The sequence below is a fragment of the Protopterus annectens genome, chromosome 1.part0, assembly GCF_019279795.1.
Source record: "Protopterus annectens isolate FY-2018-M chromosome 1.part0, PAN1.0, whole genome shotgun sequence".
Classification (NCBI taxonomy): Eukaryota; Metazoa; Chordata; order Ceratodontiformes; family Protopteridae; genus Protopterus; species Protopterus annectens.
Genome location: NC_056725.1, coordinates 658,050,263 through 658,075,488, shown reverse-complemented (window position 1 = coordinate 658,075,488; position 25,226 = coordinate 658,050,263). Strand labels below are relative to the sequence as shown.

The window sequence follows — 25,226 nt, the reverse complement described above, 5'->3', positions numbered from 1 at the left end:
TATAGCCACAGTCTCAAAGGCAATACCCAATTGTGTGCAGAGCTCATTATTAATGGAGTCACCTCTACTGAGACAGAAGATATAGCAAACCTAGTGACATACAAATTCAGAGCTAACTTTACTACCTCCCCTCAGGAAATCCCATCAAATATAGCGCCACCTACTATCACTAGGGAACAGATCCTCAATTCTCTCTCCAAGGCCAAGATCAGTGCACTGATGGGCCCAGACAATATCCCAGGATGTCTTCTAAATAGCATGAAACATGACCTATCAGGCCCTCTGGAATCAGTGCTTAACCATAGCCTCCTAAAAGGCTTCATTCCTAGCAAATGGAGAACATCACTAGTCATCCCTCTGCACAAAGGTGGGTCATCTACAAGACCCTTTGAACTACAGACTCACAAGTCTCACTAGTCTTCTAAGAAAAGTCATGGAAAAGAATTACCATTGAAATGACCAATAATGACAAAAGAAACCTTCAGACACTAGACCCAACCCAATTTGATTTCTTCTGGGGCAGGTCATGCCTAAATCAACCTGGAGGACTTCATTCAGAAGGTCACCAAAGCAATGGATAAGAGAAAACAGTTCACACTTGTCTACCTTGACCTGGCCAAGACATTAGACACAATACCCACTGAGGCATTACCTCAAAACCCTATCCCTGTATTCAGTCTCCTACAGGCTATTGAGGGAGATCAATGCGTGGCAAACAAGGCACGGTCAGAGCCCACCCTAATGGACCTCTTGCACATCTACAAAACAAACAGCACCAGAATTACCCATTCTAAAGAATTAAACCTTGCCTGTGATACAAATAGGAAGTGCTAGAGAGACAGTTATGTATCCCAGAGACCACTCCTTCTCTGGAATAGGCTTACCATCAATGTAAAGCAGAGTTCCTCCCAACCCAATTCAACTGCAACTTGGACAACTGAATGGAGAACAGGAAATTCATCCCTGGCTTGGCACCTATGTCTCTATAATGGACACAGGCAGCTTGCAAATGATTCATCTCCCAGGCCCCCGCTTGTAAATTTTTCACCTCCCAAGCCCCTGCTAATACTTATCAATGTACCAAAACCTGTCAGAGATTTGGGATACATGGCTAGGCTTAAAAAGACCCTAGTGGTAGTTAGCCTAGTACACACCAATAAACTATGAATCCTTCCAAGAACAGAAAGAGGTATAATGCATAGGCCATTAAGCTAATAAATAAAACATCAACCACAAGCATTCAAAGTTGAAAATAAAATTATTTACCTGAAAAAATAAATTAAAGCATTGCCTTTCAATTAAATACTTAAACAGTAAGATGCTTGTGCAGGAAGTTTAAAATAAAACATTCAAAAGACACAAACTGGTTAGGGAAATCTAATATATGACTAAAAGACTTTCTTTTTCTAACTAAAGGCTGCATTGTGCCCTTACGGACTCTGATTTTCAATTTCACATTAAGATCTGAGAAGCTGTTACATGCAACGTCTCCAAAATCTGAGTGCTTTCCCAAGCCTTATGTTCCAGCAGAGAATACAAGTTAACTTTTGTTGTTTTTTGAATTATAAGCCAACCTTTTATAAGTCCCCAAATAAGATTTCCTGGTGGCTTTAGCTTGAATTTTAGGAGATGCACTTCCTGATTCCACAGTTCCACACTTCTGGGGGAGGGGTTCTCAGCAATCTATTGTCCAAACAAGGCTTCACCATGCGACATAACTAAAATATTAAAGCAGCAGACATTGCACTTTTGCAAACCAGTCAAAAGAAGGACTTCATTCAATCTCCAAATAACACATTTTCACAATGGCAAATGCACTTGCATACAATTTTATTCATTTTGTTTTACATTTTACACGCTTGTTGAAAGGACAAGTACAATGCAACATATTACTATTCCTGAATACATGTTTTTCTTTGAAAGGACAATAATATTTTCCCAAACTATTAAAGTGATTTTTACAATGCGTATAATCTAAATGATGGGATTTACTGTTACAGTGACTGTCCCCTGAAGTAATTTATATCTTCCAATCTTCCTGGAATAAAATGGGAGCTTGCTAACTTAAGCCTCTGAAACATTTTAGCTAGTGAGCACCAAAAACGTTCAGTCCTTTCTTCCTTCACTGAAAAAAAGCAACTGGACTCTCAAAACAGAAACAATACAAAGGAAGGAAGGTGCCAAATGTGCCTTTTTTGTTAACATGCACATCACTTCTGTCACACTGACATACCAAAGGAAACTGTGATCCAACATTAGGAGTAGTACCCTACAGCGGATTGTCCTAAATGCATTTGCTGATTGGCATAGCTTTGTAGGTAATCATTTGGTCCCATGTCACACTCAAAAATGACCAGAATGTAAATTCCATGAACTTAAAAAAATATATACATATATATATATATATATATATATATATACATATATAAAGTGGAACTTGAATCTTAAAAGTTCACAAGGGCAGCAAAACCACCCTCCCCGACATGCATCATGTTGGAGTCTTTGCATATATTGCCAATTTACATAATCGACTTCAAAACCACTGCACCTAGGAGACAGAGAAACTCTACTGCTGCAATTAATTTTAAAAACAGTATTTTTCATGCTCAGAAAAAGCTGTAAAGGAGGGTGCCACAACTAGTATAAACTGCCTAATCAAGTGACTAAGCTTGAAAAAAATGTTCTATTCTTAAATTGTAGACTTGCACTTTGGAAAGAAAACCCTTCATCATGGGTTTGTGAACTGTGAAACACTACTTAGCATTTTTCACTCTTGATAAATCTTAAGTTAATTCCTGAAATGTTAGTTTACTTTAAGACATTAGATCAAATTAAATCTTTTTCCACTTACCTTATTTGAAAATTCAACAGACGCTATAGAGGACTCTATTATTTTAGGACCTTAAATACAAAAAGAAAATAAAATGATGTTAGCCACATCTCTGGTGTTTCTGCAGCCAACTGCGCTGTCAATATAAAACTGTGTGAATTATACAACTAAGTAGAAACATTAGATGTAACATACATAGGACAATGAAGTAATATCAGCTCAGACATGATCATTTTACATTTTGCCTGTTGTATGTCCCACGTGATCTTCTTCATTAAAAACTTAATACAGTATTAATTCCACCCCAGCTCTACTCCTGGCTCCATGGCAGCCAGTGGCCCTCTGGGATCAGATCCACAGTAATACAGCCATCCCTGTACATCACCACCACTAGCACCATAAACAAACACACAGTCCAATGAAAAACTATCTAGTTCTCATTTCACATCTTAAAGGATCATCTCATAATCTTGTGTTCTACATATGCAATATGATGCTCCATGTCACGTGCATAACTGTGTCACAGTGTTACAATGCGGCATACACTAGTCATATTCATACTTCTGTGACAATGTTACAATGCGGCATACACTAGTCATATGTCATGTGCATAATTCTGTCACAATGTGGCATACACTAGTCATATGCATACTTCTGTGACAATGTTACAATGTGGCATACACTAGTCATATCTCGTGCATATTTCCATCACAATGTTACAATATGACATACTTACTTAACATGTTTACCGTGAAAGTCCGACTTGGAACAAAGCCAATTTTCAGCAGAGGTCCAAGAAGAAACACTCCAGATGCATGTCTTTGTAATTTGGGAGGAAACCCGGAAACCCACACAGATGCAGGGAGGACATGCTGACTCCGCACAAAAGGCACCCCAGCCGAGAATCAAACCGAACCGACTCTTGCTGTGAGGCGACAAAGCAACCGCTGCACCACTGCTGCATACACTAGTCATACGTCATGTGCATATTTCTGTCACAATGTTACAATGTGGCATATGCTAGTCATATGTCATGTGCATACTTCTGTCACAATGTTACAATGTGGCATACACTAGTCTTGCATGGGATCTTCAAAATCAAAAAGCGAATGGGCAGGGACAGTAAAAGTCAAATAACTCGCATTCACTGACTTTTAAAAGTACCTGGTCAGTCCCTATTATCTTATCACCAGGCTAGCCCCCCCCCCCCCAAGAAACCCATGCAGACTGTCATGACTGGGTTACAACAGGATTAATATTATAAGGTTCAATATTACATCATAATGGGGGGGTCAGTAAATTTGCGAGTATGACAGCAGGAGCTACACATTAGCACATAGGGATTTAAGCATGTTCACACCATGTCTCAATGTTCATGTCCATTTTATCTCTTGAATTGCAAGCGTCTTCCTGATCTCCATCAATTAATATGTACAAAAGCTCTGCTCCCCATCCCTCTCCCAAGAAAGGAATATCAGACCTTAAATTATAATCACATCACCTCTGCCAGTTCTGTAGCAGTTAGCATGTTACAAAATCCAGGTCACTAGCTACTGAATTAAAGAGCTCTATCTCACCTCTGCACCACTAAGCCAGTGAAATAAGCTTTTTTGAGCAAAATATTTGTTAAATATAATGAGAAATCCTTTAACAAACCCACATCCATAAAATATTTTGCAGTACCATATACAGACAAATGTATTAATGCATCTTAAATTTTGCATAGTGACAGACTTCCTGAGCTTAATGTACTTCAAAATTTCCATAGTAATGGACATCTATAGTTTCAATGTCAAGGTACAAGGATACAACACGTCCTGTACAACAATCTTTTAGCAGGACTCGGGAGTACACAGTGCAATACAGCTAATATGCAGGAAAATTCATGGAAAAGGCCTATACATGATTCAAATTAACTGAGAATAACTCCAAAAGTCAATATCTTACTGCGCACCAAGGCTGAAGCTAGTATACAGCACATATACAAATAAGCCACAAAGAATGACTACGAATACAGTTCATAGTCAAGGATATTGATTACCATCACTGAATACAGACAATGTCACAATTCAGATACAGGAGGTTACCAACCAGACATGCAGCCCTCACCAGGTCATGAAACACACATAACATAATAAAGCCAGCAGTACAAAACACAGTAATCTATATGCAATCAATCTCCAACTCTCTCACACACACACACACACACACACACACACACACACACACACACACACACACACACACACACACACACACACACACACACACACACAGCCACAGGTGTACAACTACACCCAAGTATCCACACAGACATCTGTACAGAACTGAAAACACATAATCTAATTATAGACAAAACTATACAAACACACACATACATACTCATGCACAAATGTACACACACACAGCGCAACTTGCCAAAATCAAAAAGCTATAGCAGTGTACACTTACCATAAATGTAGATGTTCGAATGTACTCCCTGTTGCAGTCAAGATCTTTTGCTGTGAAAACCCTTGGCCAGCCCAACTACCAGGGAAATTCTTTTCTCCTCCTGTGTTTGACGGATGCCCTACCAGACGTCAGTATGCTTGGGTGTATAGGGAGCCAGCCTATGTCATGAAATCAATTTTTTTCTTGTCCCCTACCATGAAGGAGCCCCAAGTGAATAGTAGGAAACTAAGAAGGAGAACTCCTACAGGAAGAAAGGCTAAGAGAGGTTCCCTTGGCTAAAAAATAGATTTAAGTAGACTACCTAAAGGGGGGAAGGAGGGAGGGAAAGACTGCAACACTGAATACACTTGAACATCTACATTCATGGGAAGTGTACATAACTTTACTATGTTTTTCATGTTTCATTGTTACAGTCCTGACTAGAGGAAAGATTCCTAAAGTCAAAAATAGGGTGGAAGGAGATTAGGGAGAGGAGAGGATGCCCTGCAAGATGGCAGTGGCAAATGCTACTCTGGACCTAGAAAAGGCTGCCAAGTGGTAATTTTGGTGAAGACATGCACAGATGACCAGATGGCAGCTTCCAGGATGTCCTTTGTAGTGACTCCTTTCAAGAAGGCAGCAGAGGTTGCAGTAGCCCTAGTGCAGTGTGACCAGACAGCCTCAGGTGGATTTTTTGTCATGGTGGCTATAAAAGAATGAGATACAGTGGGAGATTCACTTTGGGATAGTCTGTTTAAAAATTGGCTTTCCCTCAGAGCCGGGGGCAAAGGTCACAAAGAGCTGGTCAGATTTTCTCAAGGCTCTTATTATGTCAGGATATTAGTGGACCTGCCTATGCACATCCAAGGAATGAAGTATTCTTTCCCCTTTGTTTTGGGGGTTGGGAAAGAATGTGGGTAGGTGAATGGCTTGATTTAGAGAAGTGTCAGTGACCACCTTGGACATGAAGGGTTATAGTTCTGTGGGAAAACCTGTCTGGGTGGAAGATGAGGAATGGTTCCACCACCATAAGAGCCTGCAGTTCAGAGACCCTCCTGACTGAGGTGATACCTAGCAACAGGGCAGTTTCCAAGTTAGAAACTTCAGTTGGCCAGAGGCTGCAGGTTCAAAATGGGGCAATGTCAATTCTCCAGAACAAAGTTAAGGTACCATGGAGGGGTAGATTGCTTCCTGGGTGATCTGATGTGGATGACTCCCCCAAGAAATTGTCTTAACAGGGGGATGGGAAAAAGACAGGAGGAAGAGCATGTATATGGGCCGAAATGGCAGATGCATGAATTTTAATTGAGGAGTAGGAAAGGCCTTTATCAACAGGACTAGCCAAGTAATCTAGAATGGTAGCAATCTTGGCTGAATCAGGATTGTGTTGCTGCTGCTGGCACTAGATGGAAAATCTTTTCCACTTAGCAGAGTATGACTTCCTAGTGCTAGGCTTCTGAATTCCTTAAGAATGTCCTGGACTTTTTTGTTTAGGTTAATCTTATTGCTGAATGCTGTGGGATTATCAAAGCTGAAAGGCTGAGCATATGCAGTTTGGGGTGCACCATCCATCTCTTGTCCTGAGTGAGAAGGATTGACCCTCTGAGGCAGCAGCCATGACCTCTGGTTGGTAAGTTCAAGAAAGAGATCGGTGCTGTCTGGGTCAGTCTGGGGCTATCAGTATTGCCCTTGGGCCCTCCTCCCTTATCTTTAAAATTATTTGAGGTAGTAGGAGTAAGTGAGGGAATGAAGAGATGAGTCCAACAAAAGGAGAAAGCATCTGTTATCCAGGCTGATTTCTGTTTGATCCTGGAACAGAATCTTTTCAGTTGAGCATTTTCCTTGGTGGCAAAGAGGTCGGTCTATGAGGCTCTCCATCTCTGGGCAATGCTGAGAAAAATTTCCCAATGCAGATGCCATTTGTGGGGTCTGTCAACTTTCTGCTGAGGTGATCTACTTTAGTATTTTGAACCCCAGTATTCTGAACCCTTGGAAGGCATTTTTTTTTAACAAGAAACATCTTTATTAAATTACCATGTATGACATACGCCATGTTACATTTATATAAATGACAATAAACCACGGCGACATAATCTCAGCTGCAAATATTACACATTCCAAATTCTCATTGACAATGGGGATGGGGAAAGAAATAGTAAACGCTGTGTTGTCCTTCTTTTTCCTGTTGTTACTTACATCACCCCACCCCCCCGATGATAGGTTTGACAGCATTTTGTCTCAAAATAAACACTTCCTTGTGTATATTGGTTAACCAAGCTTGGTCATACCCTCCTTTGTTCAAAAAAGTGTGTCAACATGATGACCTCTTGAAAAAAAGTGTCATCAGATGCACGTCAATGAAATGGGTGTCATCAAACACATAATTAAGGACAATTGGAAGGTTTTGATGGGAAATAGGGAACTTATACAGGTAGCAGGTGTAGAACCCCAAGTTCACCTATAAGAAAATTAAGAACATCAAAAACATTTTGGAAAATGGTGGGGGGGTTACACTTTAGCATTGACTGATGTGAATAGTGTTTGTGGTACTTTCTCCTGTAGGAAGTGCAAACAATGCAGGTATACAAGTAATACATCTAGTACATTCATTACACATCTTAAAAGGATTACTTGGGTCCAGAGACGGTTCACCTGTGAGAGTACAAATATAGTTTATGTGGCAGTAGTGACTCTTGTTCTAGTTATTACATAGGAAAAACTATTAGATGTTTAAAGCGTAGAATATATGAGCACACACTTGCCATTAAGAAAAAGGACTTTACCAATGCTTTAGCTAGGCAAGCTATTCACTCTGTTAACTTTAAAAAGTTCACCTTTTCAGTCATAGATTATGTTCAACAAGTGGATTATATAGGGAACACCAATTTGATTTTAGAATGCAAGGAGCCACTGTGGCAGATCCGTTTGGTAGCAGACAGAGCCCCTGGTCTGAACGAATGCATTAATATTAAGTGTTTTTAGCGCTAAAATAACATTCAAGTCACAATAATTTGACAATGTTTTTGTATTAAGACATTTTTCATGAAGCATTAACATTCTAAGCTGTTTGGAAAACAAGACAAGACAGTTTTTTTATTTTTATGGTATGATTTTATACCTTTAATTTAAAGTATCACGAAAGTCATGTGATGTGTGATGTAACTTATAAGAGGTGTGTTTTGAGAGGTTAACTCTTTTCTGAAGAAGTTCACGAAGAATAAATTTGAACAAAAGTACTAAAGAATTGTGCTCGCTCCTTCATTCCATCTACAGCTTTTGGTTTGAGTTTCTTTTTCCAGTTTATGTGCTTACTCAAAAGATTTTTCTATTTCAAAACCACTGCTGAAATAATAAGTTGCGTATGTCATACCATTACAGATTTCACAGATATTCCAAGTCACTAAGTTATGACCACCCATACCTTGCCAGTACCCTCCTTCATATTGTACTTCCTTTCTCCAGGAGGACCATACCAATTAATCTCAAAGGAAATTTGTAGCTATCCATTGAGTCACCTAGGTTATGTTTAAAGGAAGACAGCGAGTTGCACTGCTTAACACGCAAGGGAAGTGTATTCTAGAAGTTAGGGGGATGCTGGCTAAAAGCCTGTCCCTCAACTGTTCTTCATCTGTTGGTTAAGATTTAGTTCACTGGTTCTAGTACTGTTTGAGATACTGCACTGGTGGATATCTAGAAGGTCCATGAAAACTGGGACTCTAATCACACAGAAAGTAAGACAGAGATCACCCCTCAAAAGTCTATAAGGCACTGAATAAAGGGATACAGTTTCCAGCTGGTCTTGGCATTCTCAAGGACTTTAATCATATATATACTAAAATCACAGGCCTATAGTATATTTATATACCAACTGTTCAAAAGACTTTTTGTCTAATAAGTCTTAAGAACTTTTGGGCATATCCTACATTGGAGGTATAGGTGTCCCAGTTTGCTGAAGGGAAGTTAAAGTCAACCAAAATAATAGAGTTTTAACTAAAACAGAGATTATTTAAAACAATGAGGAAATTCTATATGGTCATCACAGGAAAAATAAAATGTTCTGTAACAAGTTATTAGCTGGCAATTGGTCTTATCTACAGCGAACTGTAGTTTCGTTAATATGTTCCTTGACAAATACAGAAAATCCACTGCAATTGCTATTGGGTCTGAAGGAATGAAAAGTGCAAATCTCTAGTACAGTAAGATTGCTCTCTTTACTTTTAAGCCAAGTGTCTGTAACTATGCAGATATGGACGTTTAAAAGTGCCTCAAGATAGGCAAGTTACTGCTTAGACTTCTGGCATCAAGGTAAGACATCTTAATGTGATCTGATTTTGGATTGGTATGTTGGAATATCCATCAACAGGACTATGAATAAACAAAAAGACACTACAGAGCAGCGAAGGCCTTGGCCAGTTTGCAGTAGCCTTGGGGCAAAAGGTGCAGGTCATTTTTTGTGAAGCAAGCTGGACAGCTGAGCATCTCATCCTATGCCGACACATTTTGGATCCTCCTGAAATGACACCAGCTATTTAATTATTTACTTAAGAAAGTATCCTTTTCTTTGCATGCAAGCATTAACTGAGGAAAAGGATTCTCCTCAAGACTAGTGTCCTACCTGCATTTGTAATGAGCATGGAAAGTCCTGATGTGCCTTTCCTACATGTCCCTCACAGTTTTAAGTCTCAAGTCATTCTCTCCCTCACGTACCACTACCATCGCACAGTCAATATTTGTCAAGAATTGGGGTTCTTAGGGCACATCAGAGATCCTGGCATCTGAAAGAAAAATTCACTGTTACAGTCCCCTTGGTCCTGCCTTGTGAGTGACCAGCGTCAGTGTGCCAGACAATACAGTCTCCTATCACTAAAACAGATCTGGAGTGTTTTGCTCAGGATGACTATGGAAGGTATATATTAGGTGGATGAGTCACCTAATTATTGCGGAGACTTCACCTTATTTCTAGGAGGGTTTGCGATTTATTTATAGCCTCAGCATAAGATATTTTGGTGTGATTAGTGAAAGATTATGGTGGATGCGTATGAAGCTCACAGGGCAAATTTTTAAGGGAGAGGGAGGACTCCAGATTAATTAGGTATGTACACTTCTCACAGAAAGACTTCAGCATAGAGTATAATTTCACACTTTGTGTGGATGAGGCAGTTTGTACTCTGTCTTAGGGCACCTAGTGCTAAAAGTTGGCAAAAGAGGTGAAACTAGTATGCTGAACTTCTATCCTGTCTAGTGCTTTGGTGTTTAAAGTAAAGTAAATGCAGCAAAGGGAGTACGTAATTATGTTACAAAACACAAAATATAAAGAAAGCTGACCAGTGACTGTCTTATCCCATTTGCTGTATATTTTAAAAGTAAGATGGAAAGCAGGAATCAATAGTTCTACATATTGCACTGATGCTTACTAGTAATAGTAAATGAATAAAGGCTAGGAGGAGCTTCCTAAGACAACTCAAGTGCCACCCAGTTTAAAAGAGTAAAATAGACTGGCTTGGTGGACACACAGTATTCTGAATCTACGGAATGCAACAATAGGGCAAATGCATTTAAACATCTTAAGGTAAGCAACTTCACAAAAATTATACTTTTGTTCTTATTGACAACATCCAATGAAAGCGGAGAGGATGTTGAGGCTGAATTAACATAAGAGGTAGACAACAAGAAATACACTGAGTTTAACAACAAGAACAGAGTAGCAGGGTGGGAAAATTTTTCAAATACTTGCCTCTGTTGCCAAATGTCCTAGAGCTCCCTTAAAGCTATCACAAGTCCAGAACTATCCTAGCTCTCACTCCTTTCACAAGAACCAATTACTTAATTCTAACAGTCAGTCCACTTAAAATAGCAAAATGCAGTGCAGCTATTTACTGGAAAATGCTACTGTGCATCTTAGCTTTAAGATGCCGCTACTTAATATAAGACAATGCTCTCAAAGTGAACCAAAGGGGTTTTGGAATATGACATAAGCAACTAGGATCCTAACCAGACACAACTAAGAAATATGAATGTGAGGCCTCATTTTGCAAAACATTCACCTTTATCTTAAACAGGTGATTAGCAACAAAAAACTCAAGTTCAAGGACATGAAGTTCAAACAGAGAGAATGACAGCATGAGCAACAGATGATTCAGAGGGAGTGATGCAGTGAAATGTTCATTAAATAACTAACAAAGACTGACAACAGAAGGCAAAGAAAGTAAGCTCAATGTGTGTGACAGGAACCTGGGCAACCAGGAAAACAGACACCTGGGCATGACAAGAAAGACTGCTATGTGCTTGTATACACTGTAAATATGTAGGACATTATTGCCACTGCAATATGAACGCATTGCATGGTTGATTTAAAAAGCACTGCATCTCACAACATATTGCCAGTTGCTAGTTTGTGTTCATGATGAGTGAACTATTACCACTTTTGCTGTACTGCCATTTTGCAAAACATTAAGGTTGCTGCTTTACTTCAAAGGCAAAACAGGAAACACCATTCAAGTCAAGAGAAGTTTCACGAATAAGTCGGGTAATGCCCACCAAGCTCACAGTAAGTCACTTTTACAAAGAATCTATAGTTTTACCTCGCAAAAGTGGTCATTTTACCTTTCAGCTGTTTAGCCTATGAAAACTGAAATACATTTTTATCAAATATGACAAAATGTAACCTACCAGAGTTGTCTGAATTTGGCAAAGCCATTTACCTGGCCAGTTTGGAGGGAGATGCTTGCATGCTTTAGAACAGCCAAGTTAGACAAGAAAATCAGGTAAACACTTCGATATGTACCATGGGCAAGTGGCAACAATATACAGTTCGTTCCCACGTGCAAGAGAAGCATCGTAAACATAAGCTGGGCAAATGCACAAGGTGCAACCATTATCATGCTGAGTTAGAGCAGTGTGCAGCATAAGGCAGAAGTTGTATGAAATATAAAAGGCTGGAACATTCTGCTATTATTTGTAAGACTAAAGTAATCAAAGAATTTGTTTAATTAACTATTATACTTAATAATGAATCAGACTGACAAGTAAAACTCCCTCTTCATAGAACTCCAACAAGTTTCAAGACTGGTACAGGATCCAATGCTACTGTGATATTTTGTGCTACCTACAGAAACATATCAAAGTCTTTGGAAATGCTTGAAACCATACAGGTAAAGTCAAGGGCACCAGTAGATTTCTAGCCACATCTGAGTGGAAGAGGCAAAAGCACAAGTTCCTATGGTCATAGCCAGTTACTAGGCTTGCAGTCTTAAAGAGACTAGCCCAAATTGCCAGCTGCCTCCAAGCACTATCTGGCTAAGCGACTTGCTCAAGGTCAAACAGTAGGCAAATGAGTTCTGGTTTATGAGATGGATAGTCTGTCATTAAAGATTCTGTTCAGAAAAGCTCTGGCAAGCAAAATGGGGTTGACTGCCAGGATAAATGAGACACCAAAGACAATCATAAGGCTTTTTTCAGTTATGTTAGAAAAGTACAGTTTTGTACCTACCATAAATGTAGATGTTCGAGGATCCACATTGCTGCAGTCCTAACTATTGGGTAGTCCGCTGTCCAGTCGGCCCGAATACCAAAGTATATGGCTGACGTCGGTCAGGGCGCATTAGACTGACGCCAGAACGCCAGGGTACTAATGCGCATGACCGACGTCATATCCTCAGTCTTTTCTTGCCCCAGATGTCAGAAGACCCTGAAAAGCTAAGGCCGAAACCAAAATTCCAAACATACCTGCACCAAAAATATGTACAATATATACAAAATTACCAGAATATAACCTCACCTACACAACCACCCTTAAACACAGAGGGGAAGGAGGGAGGGTAAATTGGACTGCAGCAATGTGGATCCTCGAACATCTACATTTATGGTAGGTACAAAACTGTACTATGTTCTTCATTCCACATTGCTGCAGTCCTAACTATTGGGTAGAATCCCAAAGCAGAGGTAAGGGAGGCTGGCAAATCATAAGGAAGCAGGAACTGACAACATGCCTTGCAAAATAGCTGTGGCAAAACCAGCCCTAGACTTAGAGTAGAGAGGAAGGTGATAATGCTTAGAGAAAGTATGCACTGAACTCCAAGTAGCTGCCTCCAAAATATCCTTAGTGGCCACCCCCTTAGAAATGCTGTAGAAGTGGCAGTAGCCCTAGTGGAATGAGGCCTAATTCCAGCTGGAATCTCCTTGCCATGATGGGAATAACAAAATGCAATGCAAAACCCAATCCACCTAGAAATAGTTTGTTTTGACACAGGCTTGCCCTGCGAACCCAAAGCAAAAGAAACAAACAACTGCTGAGACTGCCTAAAATCCTTAGTCCTGCTCAAATAATAACGCAATTGCCTGTGTACATCTAAAGTGTGCAAAATCTTTTCCCCTTTATTTTGGGGATCTGCATAAAAAGTAGGCAAATGAATAGTTTGGTTTAAAGCCACACTAGAAACCACCTTAGGCATAAAGGAAGGATTAGTACGTAAAGATACCCTATCCTTATGAAAAATCAAAAAGGCTCTACCGCCATAAGGGCCTGCAACTCAGAAACCCTTCTTGCAGAAGTAATGGCCAACAAAAAGCAGTTTTCCATGACAAATATTTCAATTCAGCAGTAGCCGAGGCTCAAAAGGTTGTAGAGTAAGTTTCTCCAACACAAAATTGAGATCCCAAGCAGGAGTAGGAGCTCACGGGGGTCTTATATTCTTTGCCCCTCTAAGAAATTGCTTGAACAAAGGATGCGAAAACAATGGTGGGTCACAATCATAGTGAGCTGAAATTGCTGCAGCATGAATCTTAATGGAAGAGAAAGACAAACCTTTGTCCAATAACTCAGTAAGATATTGAAGAGCCACACTCAAATTAGGCTCAGAAATCTCCAAATTGTTTGCTGCACTCCAAAATAAAAATCTCCTCCATTTTTCTGCGTACACTTTCCTTGTACTAGGTCTTCTGGCTTCCATAATCACATTTAAAACTTGTTGAGGAAGTTGAGACCTGCTGTCTTTCAAAACAGAATATGCCAGGCTGTTAGATGAAGAGATTGAAGCTTGACATTGAGCAGGTGACCGTCCCTCTGAGACAACAGGTGTGGAATCAAGGGTAAAGGCCATGGAGGCTTCCTTACCAGACTCCTCAGTAATGGGTACCAGTGCTGCCGAGGCCAATCTGGAGCTATTAAAATCATCCTTGGCTTGTCTTGTCTGACCTTTAGAAGCACCTTTGGGAGAAGAGGCAGAGGTGGAAAAGCATACACATGAAGATTTTTCCAACTGAAAGAAAGAGCATCCACTTTCCAAGCTGTGTGATGAAACCTCTTTGTGCAAAACTTTGGCAGCTGGTGGTTTAGTGGAGAAGCGAACAGATCTATGTCTGGAGTTCCCCATGACACTGTCAATTTTTGAAATACATGAAGATCCAGTTTCCACTCGTGGGGATCCATGATTTGTCTGCTTAACACATCTGCTAAGGAGTTCTGTGCTCCCGGCAGAAACCTTGCCTGGCGAGTTAGTTGCAAGCTGAGCGCAGTCTCCCATAAAATCATTGCTTGCCTGCACAATGGGTAAGAATGTGTTCCCCCTTGTTTGTTGATGTACCACATGACAGTTGTGTTGTCTGTTAGAATCAACACCTGCCCTGGAAGAAGTAACTCCTTGAAAGCCATTAATGCAAACTGGACTGCTAACATCTCTTTCATGTTGATATGTAGATGCTGTAGTCTGGCAGGCCACTTGTCTTGTATCCACTTTCCATTTAGATGAGCTCCCCAAGCAATGTCTGAGGCATCTGTCGTTAGAATCTGACTCGCCTCTGGCCGGGTCACAGAGAGTCCCTTGTTTAGGTGACATTCCTGAGCCCACCACAAAAATTCCTTTTGAATGCAAGGTATTACTTGAATGACAGTGTCCAAATCCTGGCAGTGCTGTGTCCATACATTTTGAGATACCATTGCAGCTTCCTCATATGCAGTTTGGCATTGGGAAGCACCAGAATACAAGATGCCATGAACCCTAAGGCTTGAAGGACTGTCCTTGCAGTCAGCCCGGACTGAAGAGATAGTTGATGGAAGTAACTGGAAAGATTCTTTTGTTTGTCCGGGGTTAAAAAGGCCATCTGGGCTGCTGTATTCAGTCTCACACCCAGAAAGCACATGTCTTGAGAGGGTACTAGACTGGACTTTATTTCATTCACAGAATACCCTAGGCATCTTAGCACTGCTATGACATAATCCAAATGCTGTAGAAGGTCTTCCTTTTCTTGAGCTAGAATCAGGCAGTCGTCCAAGTAAGGATAGATTTGAATTCCTTTTAGCCTGAAGTAAGCTATCACTGGAGCCAGAACCTTTGTGAATACTCTGGGCAGTGGATAAGCCAAAGGGCAATGCAGAGAACTGATAATGAGAATTTCCAGCTCGAAAACGCAGATACTTCCTGCAACTTAGTCTTATAGGCACATGAAGGTAAGCTTCCTTGAGATCTAAAGTTACCATCCAGTGATCCTTGCCCAGCAGAGGTAAGAGCTGTTGTAACGCCAACATTTTGAACTTGGGAATGTCCAGATAAGTGTTGAGGATAGATAAATCCAAAATTGGCCTCCACGTGTTCCCCTTCTTCGGTACTAGGAACAGGCGAGAATAAAATCCTAGGCCCCTTTCTGGCACAGGAACTGGCTGAATGGCCCCTATGTGGAGCAACAGAGAAATTTGCTTGTGAGCCTCTTGTCTTTGTAGAGGAGGAATGTCTGGCATGCCTTTGAAAGGAGGCATGGTATGGAAATAAAACCTGTAACCGTGGTGAATGATATCCAGAACCCATCTGTCTTGGGTAATTAAATCCCAATTTTCTTTGAAAAGAGACAGCCTTCCTCCCAAAGGTGCTGCCAGGCGAGAATGTACTGGCAGCTGAAAAGGCAGGTCATTGGGTCTGCTTACGAAAGGACTGACCCCTGCCCTCACCAGAAGTCTGAGCAGGGGAACTCCCTGTCCTAGGCCTAAAAGAACCTTGAGCTCTGCCCCTACCACGTCTAGACCTATAGGTTCATAGGTTCATAGGTTCATACTAGGCTATCTGCCCGAGGGCATTTACAAGCCTAGCCCATAGTTTTGTGGCTTACGCCACCCCTTTAGTATGGGGAACTATACCCATTATTTTGCTGTGCCTCTGTTGAGCAGTGACACTGAGGAAATCCCTGGGGTATATCTGCGATCTCCCATCCATTGGTCAAGATTTCTCTTGAACAAGGCCAGCGAGGTGCTCTGCCTCACATATACCGGGATTTTATTCCACAGCATAGGGAGTCTTTGGGTGATGAATCTATCCCTCCAGCGTCCTATTAATAGCCGTGTCGAGGTTTAAGTCTCCGCCCTTGTGGCTCTGACGGATCTAGATTTTTGAGGTGAAGCATATTCATCAAATCTGGGTTTGACATGGCCTTGTATGTTAGGCAAAGGTCACCTCTGAGCAAGCGGTGGCGACTGAATAGAGCTGGAGTTCTTTCAGTCGGGCAGCATAGGACAGATGTTTGAGACCCTTTATCCTTTTGGTGAGGAACTTTTGTGGCCTCTCCAGCTGCTGCAAGTGTCGGGTCAGATACATTCCAAATGGGGCATTGTACTCAATCATTGGTCTGATGAGTGATGAGTATAGGGAGACTATGACCTCCCTTGATCTAGATGAGAATCCCTTCATGATAAGGTGGGCAATGTAGAAGGTCTTCCTAACTACTTTAGCTACATGGGTGTCGAATGACAGACTACTATCAACCTGGGTCCCCAGGTCCCTGATAACTTCTTCTATGCTCAGTGGATTGCCACCTATTTGGTAGCTAGGGGTAACATTGTAATACGGAAAGGTATGACTATGCAATTTTTGGCATTTAACTTTAGGCCATGGCTCTGGCACCAGTTATCCGTTTCTGTGAGACCCTTCTGAAGGATATCTGTGTCAGATGTGTTTTCTACTATGGCGCCCAGTTTGCAGTCATCTGCAAACTTTGTCAGCCATAACCCTCCTGTGTTTGCTTGTACTTCAGAAAAGTAGATGCCAAACAAGAGTGGGCCCAGGACTGAGCCCTGTGGTACACCACTTGTGACAGGCTTGAGTCTGACATGGCGCCAGCAACTCTGACCCTGTGGGTTCTGTCACTCAGCCAGTTTGCAACCCATCTTGTGATGTATGGGTTAACATTTAAGCTGATGAGTTTTTCAATGATACCCGAGTGGGGTATTGTATCAAGGCCTTCGCCAGATCGAGGTAGGCTGTATGGACTGCCTTTCCTCATCAATGGCTTTGGTGACTGTTTCAAAAGTCAACCAAGTTTAGAAGGCATGATCTGCCTTTGACAAAGCCAAACTGGGATGGATCCAAAGTCTGCAAATTCCCTATGTCTTTATTTATGAGGTCCATTATGATCCTCTCCATGGCTTTGCAGATAAGGCTTGTCAAGCTAATGGGCGGTAATTTCCAGGGTCGGTGGAGGCACCGCCTTTGTGAAGTGGGACCACAGTTGCAGTGCGCCACCCCTGGATGTATCCAGAGGTAAGACTATGATTAAACAGCTGTCCTAGCTGTGGGTTTAATTCCTCATTGAGTTCGTGGAGCACACAGCCGGGGACACCATCAGGTCCCATGGATGCTGTGTTTTTGCTTTGGAGAGAGCAGTTCTCACTTGGGCGTTGGAGATGTTTGGGGGCTGCAATCGCTTGGTATAGATATCTCTCCTTTGGGGAGGGGGAGAAGTTTGCACTGAACCTGTCAGCCAGTATGTTGGCAATGTCTGTAGGATCAGTAATCTTCACATCATTTTGAACTAGTTCTGAGCATATCTGGGAGGTTCCTCCCAGGTTTCTAACATAGCTAAAGAAGGCCTTATGATTGTCTTTTGAGTCTTTAGCTATTTTTCTCTCAAAATTTGCTTTGGATTCATAAGCAGGATAAGTCCATCCCTTAGTAGGCCAATTTCTACTAAACTTCGGAGGCTGCACCTGCAAAAAATCCTTAACAGTTTGCATAGACTTAGCCTTGTCCTCCATTTTCTTTAAGACTGCTTCCACAGGCGAACCAAACAACACATCAGACTGCAAAGGAGCATCCAAAATCCTTGTTTTAACATGCTCAGCTAAATTCTGATCTCTCAACCAGGCATGCCTACGAAGAACAGAACCAGTGGCAGCCACCCTCGAGGAGGCCTGCACAGCATCAAAACCACATTGCAAGGAAAGTTTACCCACCTGTTCAGACACATGAACTAAATCCTGCAACTCTTTACACTCAATACCTTCTGCCAGAGCATCCACCTTAGATTTCAATTGTGAAAGGAGATAATTCTGATATTTTAACATGTGAAACTGACAATTCAACGCCCTCATGGCTAAAGTGGAAGAAGTATACACTTTCTTTCCCCATCTATCCAAAGCCCTTGCCTCTTTATCAGGAGGAACAGAATTTTTAACAACAGAGGCCTTCACACCTTTAGGCCCCTGAGAGACAGTTTCCGGGTCTGCCCTAGGACTCTTAAAAAGATACTTATGAGCTTCAGGCACCCTATAGTACCTATCCGGCTTAACTGGGGCAGGAGGCAAAGAATCAGGATTGAGGGAAGCCTCTGCAAAAACATCTTCCACCACATTCAGAACAGGAGGTATAGCTAAAGGCCTATGCTGGGGTAAAACAAGAATTCCCTAAGCCTCTTCCTGGAATCAGAGAAATCTTGACCTTCCCATTTAAAATGCTCCCTCATGGAATGCAGAGTCTCTGAAAATGAAAAATCCTCAGGAGGAGAAGCTGAAGGAGTAGAATCATCCACATCAGAATCAGAATAAGGAGGATACTCCTGCAAGTCTTCAGCCGAAGACTCAGAAGCCTCCGAACATTGCTCAAAACTCTCAAACTCAGGTTCCACCCTAGGCCTCTTATCAGGAGGGGCATAGAACCTCTAATCATAGTAATCAAATCCTCTGCCATTTTAAGCATATGTTTCTTAGGCAAAGACCCTGAAGCACTAGGAGAAACCCCACTGAAGTTAAACTTGGCCTGCCTCTCAAAGAAGCCTTGGAAACAGAAGGTGAGGCTCTAACCACCTTAGGAAGAGAGGGAAGAACAGCCACCTGAGAAGCCCCTCAGCCTGGCCTACTTCCTGCGAGGATACATCCTGTAACAGTAAAGTCTCTCCTGAGACTCCAAAGAGACACCTGGCAAAACCTCCGGCTCCACTGAGCCTTCTAAAGGTCCGCCGTCTGGGACTGTGGGTTCTTCCACTCTAGGCTTTGCTGCTTTGTCCTTGCGCTTTTGGCGAAGCGGGCGCCGGAGCCTCCGGCGGCATTTTATAATTACAACGCTTCCCAAAACTAACCTGGCACAGTCTAACCTTCTCTTAATAGTGCGTTTGTTAAATCTAGCACAAGAGCGGCATCCAACAACGTCGTGCTCAGGCCCTAAACAAGGTATACACAAAGTATGGTAATCCCTATGAGGTATCTGTTTCCCACAAGAAATACAGTTATTCACTTTTTCTGACATCCGGTTAAATACTGAGGCAAGAAGAAACCAAAATATTCCCCAACGGGGTACTTAGCCAACTTTGATTCGGTCTGAAACTCTGACTTCAGAAACTTTCAGAACGCCAACCTGCACTCGCAAAATTGCTTCTGCATCGGACCATGCGGCAAAAAAGACTGAGGATATGACGTCGGTCATGCGCATTAGTACCCTGACATTCTGACGTCAGTCTAATGTGCCCTGACCGACGTCAGCCATATACTTTGGTATTCGGGCCGACTGGACAGCGGACTACCCAATAGTTAGGACTGCAGCAATGTGGAATGAAGAACATCCTGGGATGCAACTCCCAGACTTCTTCTGAGTTGATTCTAAACGACAAAAAATACACTGAACCCACAGACATCACCAATATCCTGGCAGACAGGTTCAGTGCAAACTTCTCCACCCTCCCCAAAGAGCAAGTATCTATCCCGGCAGAGGGCTGCCTCCCAAACATCTCAGATGCTCAGGTGAAGGCTGCCCTCTCCAAAGCAAAAAACACTGCTTCCATGGGACCAGATGGCGTCCCAGGTTGCGTCCTACATGAACTACAAGAGGAACTAATCCCTCAAATAAAACAGCTATACAATCTCAGCCTCACTACAGGATATGTGCCCACATAATGGCGTACAGCAACAGTGGTCCCACTCCACAAAGGTGTAGCCTCTACGGACCCTGGAAACTATCGCCCCATAAGCCTGACTAGCTTAGTCTGCAAGGCTATGGAGAGGACCATCATGGAGCTCATAAACAAAGACATTGGGGACCTACAGACACTAGATCCTACCCAGTTCGGCTTTGTCAAGGGCAGATCCTGCCTTTTGAACCTGGTTGACTTCTTTGAAACAGTCACCAAAGCCATAGATGAAGGAAAGGTAGTCCACACAGCCTATCTGGACCTTGCAAAGGCATTTGACACAATACCCCACTCGGGCATCATAGATAAGCCATCCAGCTTAAATATAAACCCCCTATGTCACAAGATGGGTCGCAAACTGGCACCGACAGAACCCACAGAGTGAGAGTTGCTGGAGCCATGTCAGAGTCGAAACCGGTCACAAGTGGCGTCCCACAGGGTTCTGTCCTGGGACCACTCTTGTTCGGTATATACTTTTCCGAGGTACAGGCAAATGTGGGAGGACTATGGCTCACCAAGTTCGCAGACTACTGCAAACTGGGCGCCATAATCAACTCCCCACAAACATCCTTCAAAAAGGTCTCACAGAGACAGATAACTGGTGCCAGCGCCATGGTTTAAAGCTAAATGCCAAAAAATGTATAGTCATACCCTTTGGCAAAAACAATGTGCCCACAAAGTACCACATAGGCGGAAACCCATTAAGTACAGAGAAAGTTATTAGGGACCTAAGGACCCAAGTTGATAGCAATCTCTCCTTTGAAAACCACATTGCCAAAGTGGTTAGAAAGACGTTCTACATAGCCCACCTCATCACGAAGGGTTTCACATCTAGATCAAGAGAGGTAATCGTGCCCCTTTATTCATCCCTCATCAGGCCCATCATAGAATACAATGCCCCTTTTGGGATGTACCTTACCCAACACCTGCAGCAATTAGAAAGACCTCAAAAGTATCTCACCAAGAGGATCAAGGGTCTCAAACAGATGCCATATGCTGCTCGGTTAAAAAAAACTCCAGCTCTACTCAGTTGCATACCGCCTACTTCGTGGCGATCTATGCCTGACATACAAAGCTATGTCAAATCCAGAATTAATGGACATGCTCCACCTCAGTAAATCTAAATCCCTTAGAGCCACATGCTCGAGGGACTTGAACCTCAGCACAGAAATAAACAGAACTTGCTGGAGGGACAGGTTCATAACCCAGAGGCTCCCTTCACTCTGGAATAGAATTCCAGTTCATGTGAGGCACAGCACCTCACTGAATCTCTTAAAGAAGAATCTCGATAAGTGGATGGGGGATCGTAGGTTTGTCCCAGGGATTACTCCCGTGTCACTATTAGACAGAGGCACAGTAAACTAAACCTTAAAAAGGGCACAGTATACTCAAATCAAGGGGTGGCGTAAGCCATACAAAATCGGGCTAGGCTTATAATTGCCCCAGGGCAGATAGCCTAGTATGAACCTATGAACCTATATGTAAATGTGTCAAGTCTACTTAACTGCAAACCACTCAAAATATAGTCAAAGCCAAATGTTGCGCTTATGCTTTGACCACACCCAGGACAGTGCTACTTCTTATGCAATACACAATAGAGGCAAACCTACTACTGTCTCTGGTGTGACAAAGTGTAACTGAATTAATTGAAAGTATGTGCCAATGGTTTCATACATGACAAAGAATGGACATATTTAAATATGTGTTTATCTGATAAAGGTTAATAATGCCATAAGGGTTTATTCTACCTACACTAGAAGGCTGAGCACCTAAATTGGTCCATGCTGTAAAGGAAGTTAGTCAAAAGCTGACAACCTTCATTATTTCAATGGGAAGGTTTTTGTTACAACAGACTGCAATTTGGTACAGCCTCAGCACCAGAAGTACTTCAAAGTAACATAAATGACTTGCTAAAAGGACATAAAGGTATTGCTATTGCCACAGATGACACACTGGTGTCTGGTACAGACAGAGAGACTCATAATTCTAGATTGGACCCAGTACTACAAACTATTAAGAATTTGGTTTTCAAACTAAACAAAGCCAAACGGTTCTTTAGAAAGACTGAACTTCAATATTTTAGTCACAGCATAAATGCTAGTGAAATCAAAACTGATATAAGCAAGGTCAAAGCAATAGCTGAGCTAAAGAACCCAACCTGTGTGAGTGAGTTACAACAAGCCCTAGCCATGATCAGCTTCTTGGGCACGTTTGCACCAGATATATCAATTGTGCTACTTTCAGTGACAGGACTGCTAGCAAAAAATGTATCCTGGTCATGGGGAGCTGCTCAAGCCCAAGTCTTCAGCCTTTTGCTTTTTGTTTCATAATGCTAACTGATGCTGAATAGAGATACTTACAGATCGAAAGAGAGTGAGTGCCTTGCAAGTATGTAGCCATGTGATTTTCCAGATTAAGGTAAGAATTTCTAGCTCCAGACTGGCCATAAGCTGTTGGCTACACTAAAAATTCCTACAATCTAGACAGGCTGCTACCCTGATGTCAAAGACATGACTCAACTCAGAGCAATCCACATGCCTGGATAACAGATGATTATATCTGACATGTTATCCAAAGAGCCTATACATGACCAACTGAAGATAATGATGCTGTCTATGTACACAGAATTATGACAACAAGACCAGTGACTACAAAAAACTAGGAAACTTACAAGCTACTAAAAATGACTATGCATTACAAACTGTTATATGTCCTAGAAGAATGACCAAACTTCTGGACATAGAAAACATATTATGTAAAGGTAAATGGAAACTCAAACAAACTTCTGAACCACACAAAAAGAAACAGACGGCCTGGAAGTTCCCAAAAGGAATCCTAGAAACGAACCAAAATACAATGCAGCAAGTCTGTCAGCCAGATAATAATCCAAATAGTCGAAGTCAAATAAAAGTCTCTGTAAAAAGCCACCAATTTATTTAAGCCTTAAAAATATAGCTTTTCGTCAGGCCCAAGACCAACTTCTTCAGAAATAGTTAAATGTATCTACACCAAGTTACAAAATGGCCACCTTGACCTTTAAACTCTTACATCCATGACATCACTTCCCTTAATTCACCTTTAAAGGGATACAACATCACTACATATAATGAACATTATCCTGTCTCTTTCCTTACTTTAATGATATCACACTGAGATATAAATAAACATTGCAATAAACCACGATTACATTGATAAAAAACATTTTCTAAAAAAAGGGAAAAAAAAGTCACTACTGAAATAACATTGATAAAAAATCAATCATACTTAAACCTACAATTGACTACAATTTCTAAAATAAATATAGTGACATAAAATGCATGGATATAAACAAAATTTCACATAAGCGACATTTTAGACTATAATAAGGGGTGTCGGACAGTCAATGAGACTACCTCTCCAGGCTGTTTAACTTTAATATACATGCTATTGACAGCATGCCATTTAGGCCCGGAGGTACAAATGCTCTGAGTCTCAGCTGCCAAAGCAATTCCTTCCTTTCTAACAAAAGTGAATCCATCCCCCTTCCATGCTTAAGGTTAATATGGTCAATTGCTATGAAATTAAAACCATGCTCAGGGTGCTCATGAATATGTTTAGCCAGCGCGTTTTCTTCCTTATTCTTCTTTATAGCATAAGAATGTTCGTATATACATTGGCATAATTTCCTGTCCATTTTCCCCACATAAAAACTCGGACAGGAATTACATACTGCTACATATATAACATGGGAACTTTTACAATTGTATCTTCCTTTTACTGTATAAATGCTATTACGTATAGGGAGTTTGAGCCCCGTTTTAACAAATCTGCAATATCTACATGAATTACATGTGAACATTCCAGATCTTGTGTTTGATACTCCCGAATAGCCTTCTAAGATAGTCTTTAAGCCTGGACCTTTTCTATAGGTAAATTTTACCTGTTGACCTAACTGCTGTAACCCATCAAACTCACTGATTGCAACAGCCCAAAATCTTTTAATGATGGAAATTATTCCTGGAGCATCCAAACTATAGGTCATTACAAACCTCATAGACTGATTGATAAACTGAGAACTATTTTCTGACTCATTATGTACATTCAATACGCCCTGATGTGACTCCAAAAGCGGTTGGTAAACACCAGATCTTCTCTTATGTTTTACCTCCATTATCAGCTCTACCAACATGGGGGTCGGGTAGCCTCTATTGGAAAACAATTCTTTAATTCTTTCCATTTCCAACAAAAAATCAGCATACAAGGTAACCATCCTAGCCGCTCGGACTAATTGTCCTTTCACGATCATCGCCGTTTCTGATGGTAAGGATGATTGCTGTCAAAATGTAGGTAGCTATTGGACCACATAGGTTTACGATAAATCTTGGCCACCGTATATCCATTTTCAGATGATTTAATTAACTCGACATCCAAGTAAGTGACCTTATTTTCCTGGTAGTCCCAGGTAAATTTCAAAAAATCAGTTGAAATATTCAAATCATTCACTAAGCTATCAGCTACCTCTCTATTTCCTTCCATGACTATGAAAATATCATCCAAAAACCTTGTATACAGATGTACCCTCTCTGATATAACTGGATGCTTGAACACAAAGTTGCTTTCCCATGATGCCAAAACCAAATTGGCTACACTCCCCCCACATGGTGACCCCATCGGGACACCTTTTGTCTGATGATAATATTTCTGATTGAAGGTCACAAAATTACAGGTAAGGATTATGTCCAAAAGCTCTCTCACCATTGAGATCTCCTCTTTGGGGGCACTCCTTGCTAATAACCTTTCCTCTACCCAATCTACCGCAATATCGTGG

At 41.5% G+C, this 25,226-nt stretch overlaps 1 protein-coding gene across 2 annotated transcripts in view; it reads right to left on the bottom strand.

The window, feature by feature from the left end:
• The window catches only part of TMEM181 (transmembrane protein 181), a 1,372,946-nt gene that overhangs the window by 843,849 nt on the left and 503,871 nt on the right, over window positions 1-25,226 (bottom strand). For both annotated transcript variants that reach the window (XM_044061980.1, XM_044061981.1), the window contains exon 3: window positions 2,852-2,901. In XM_044061980.1, the coding sequence (XP_043917915.1) occupies window positions 2,852-2,901 (50 nt within the window). The remainder of the gene's footprint in view (window positions 1-2,851; window positions 2,902-25,226) is intronic.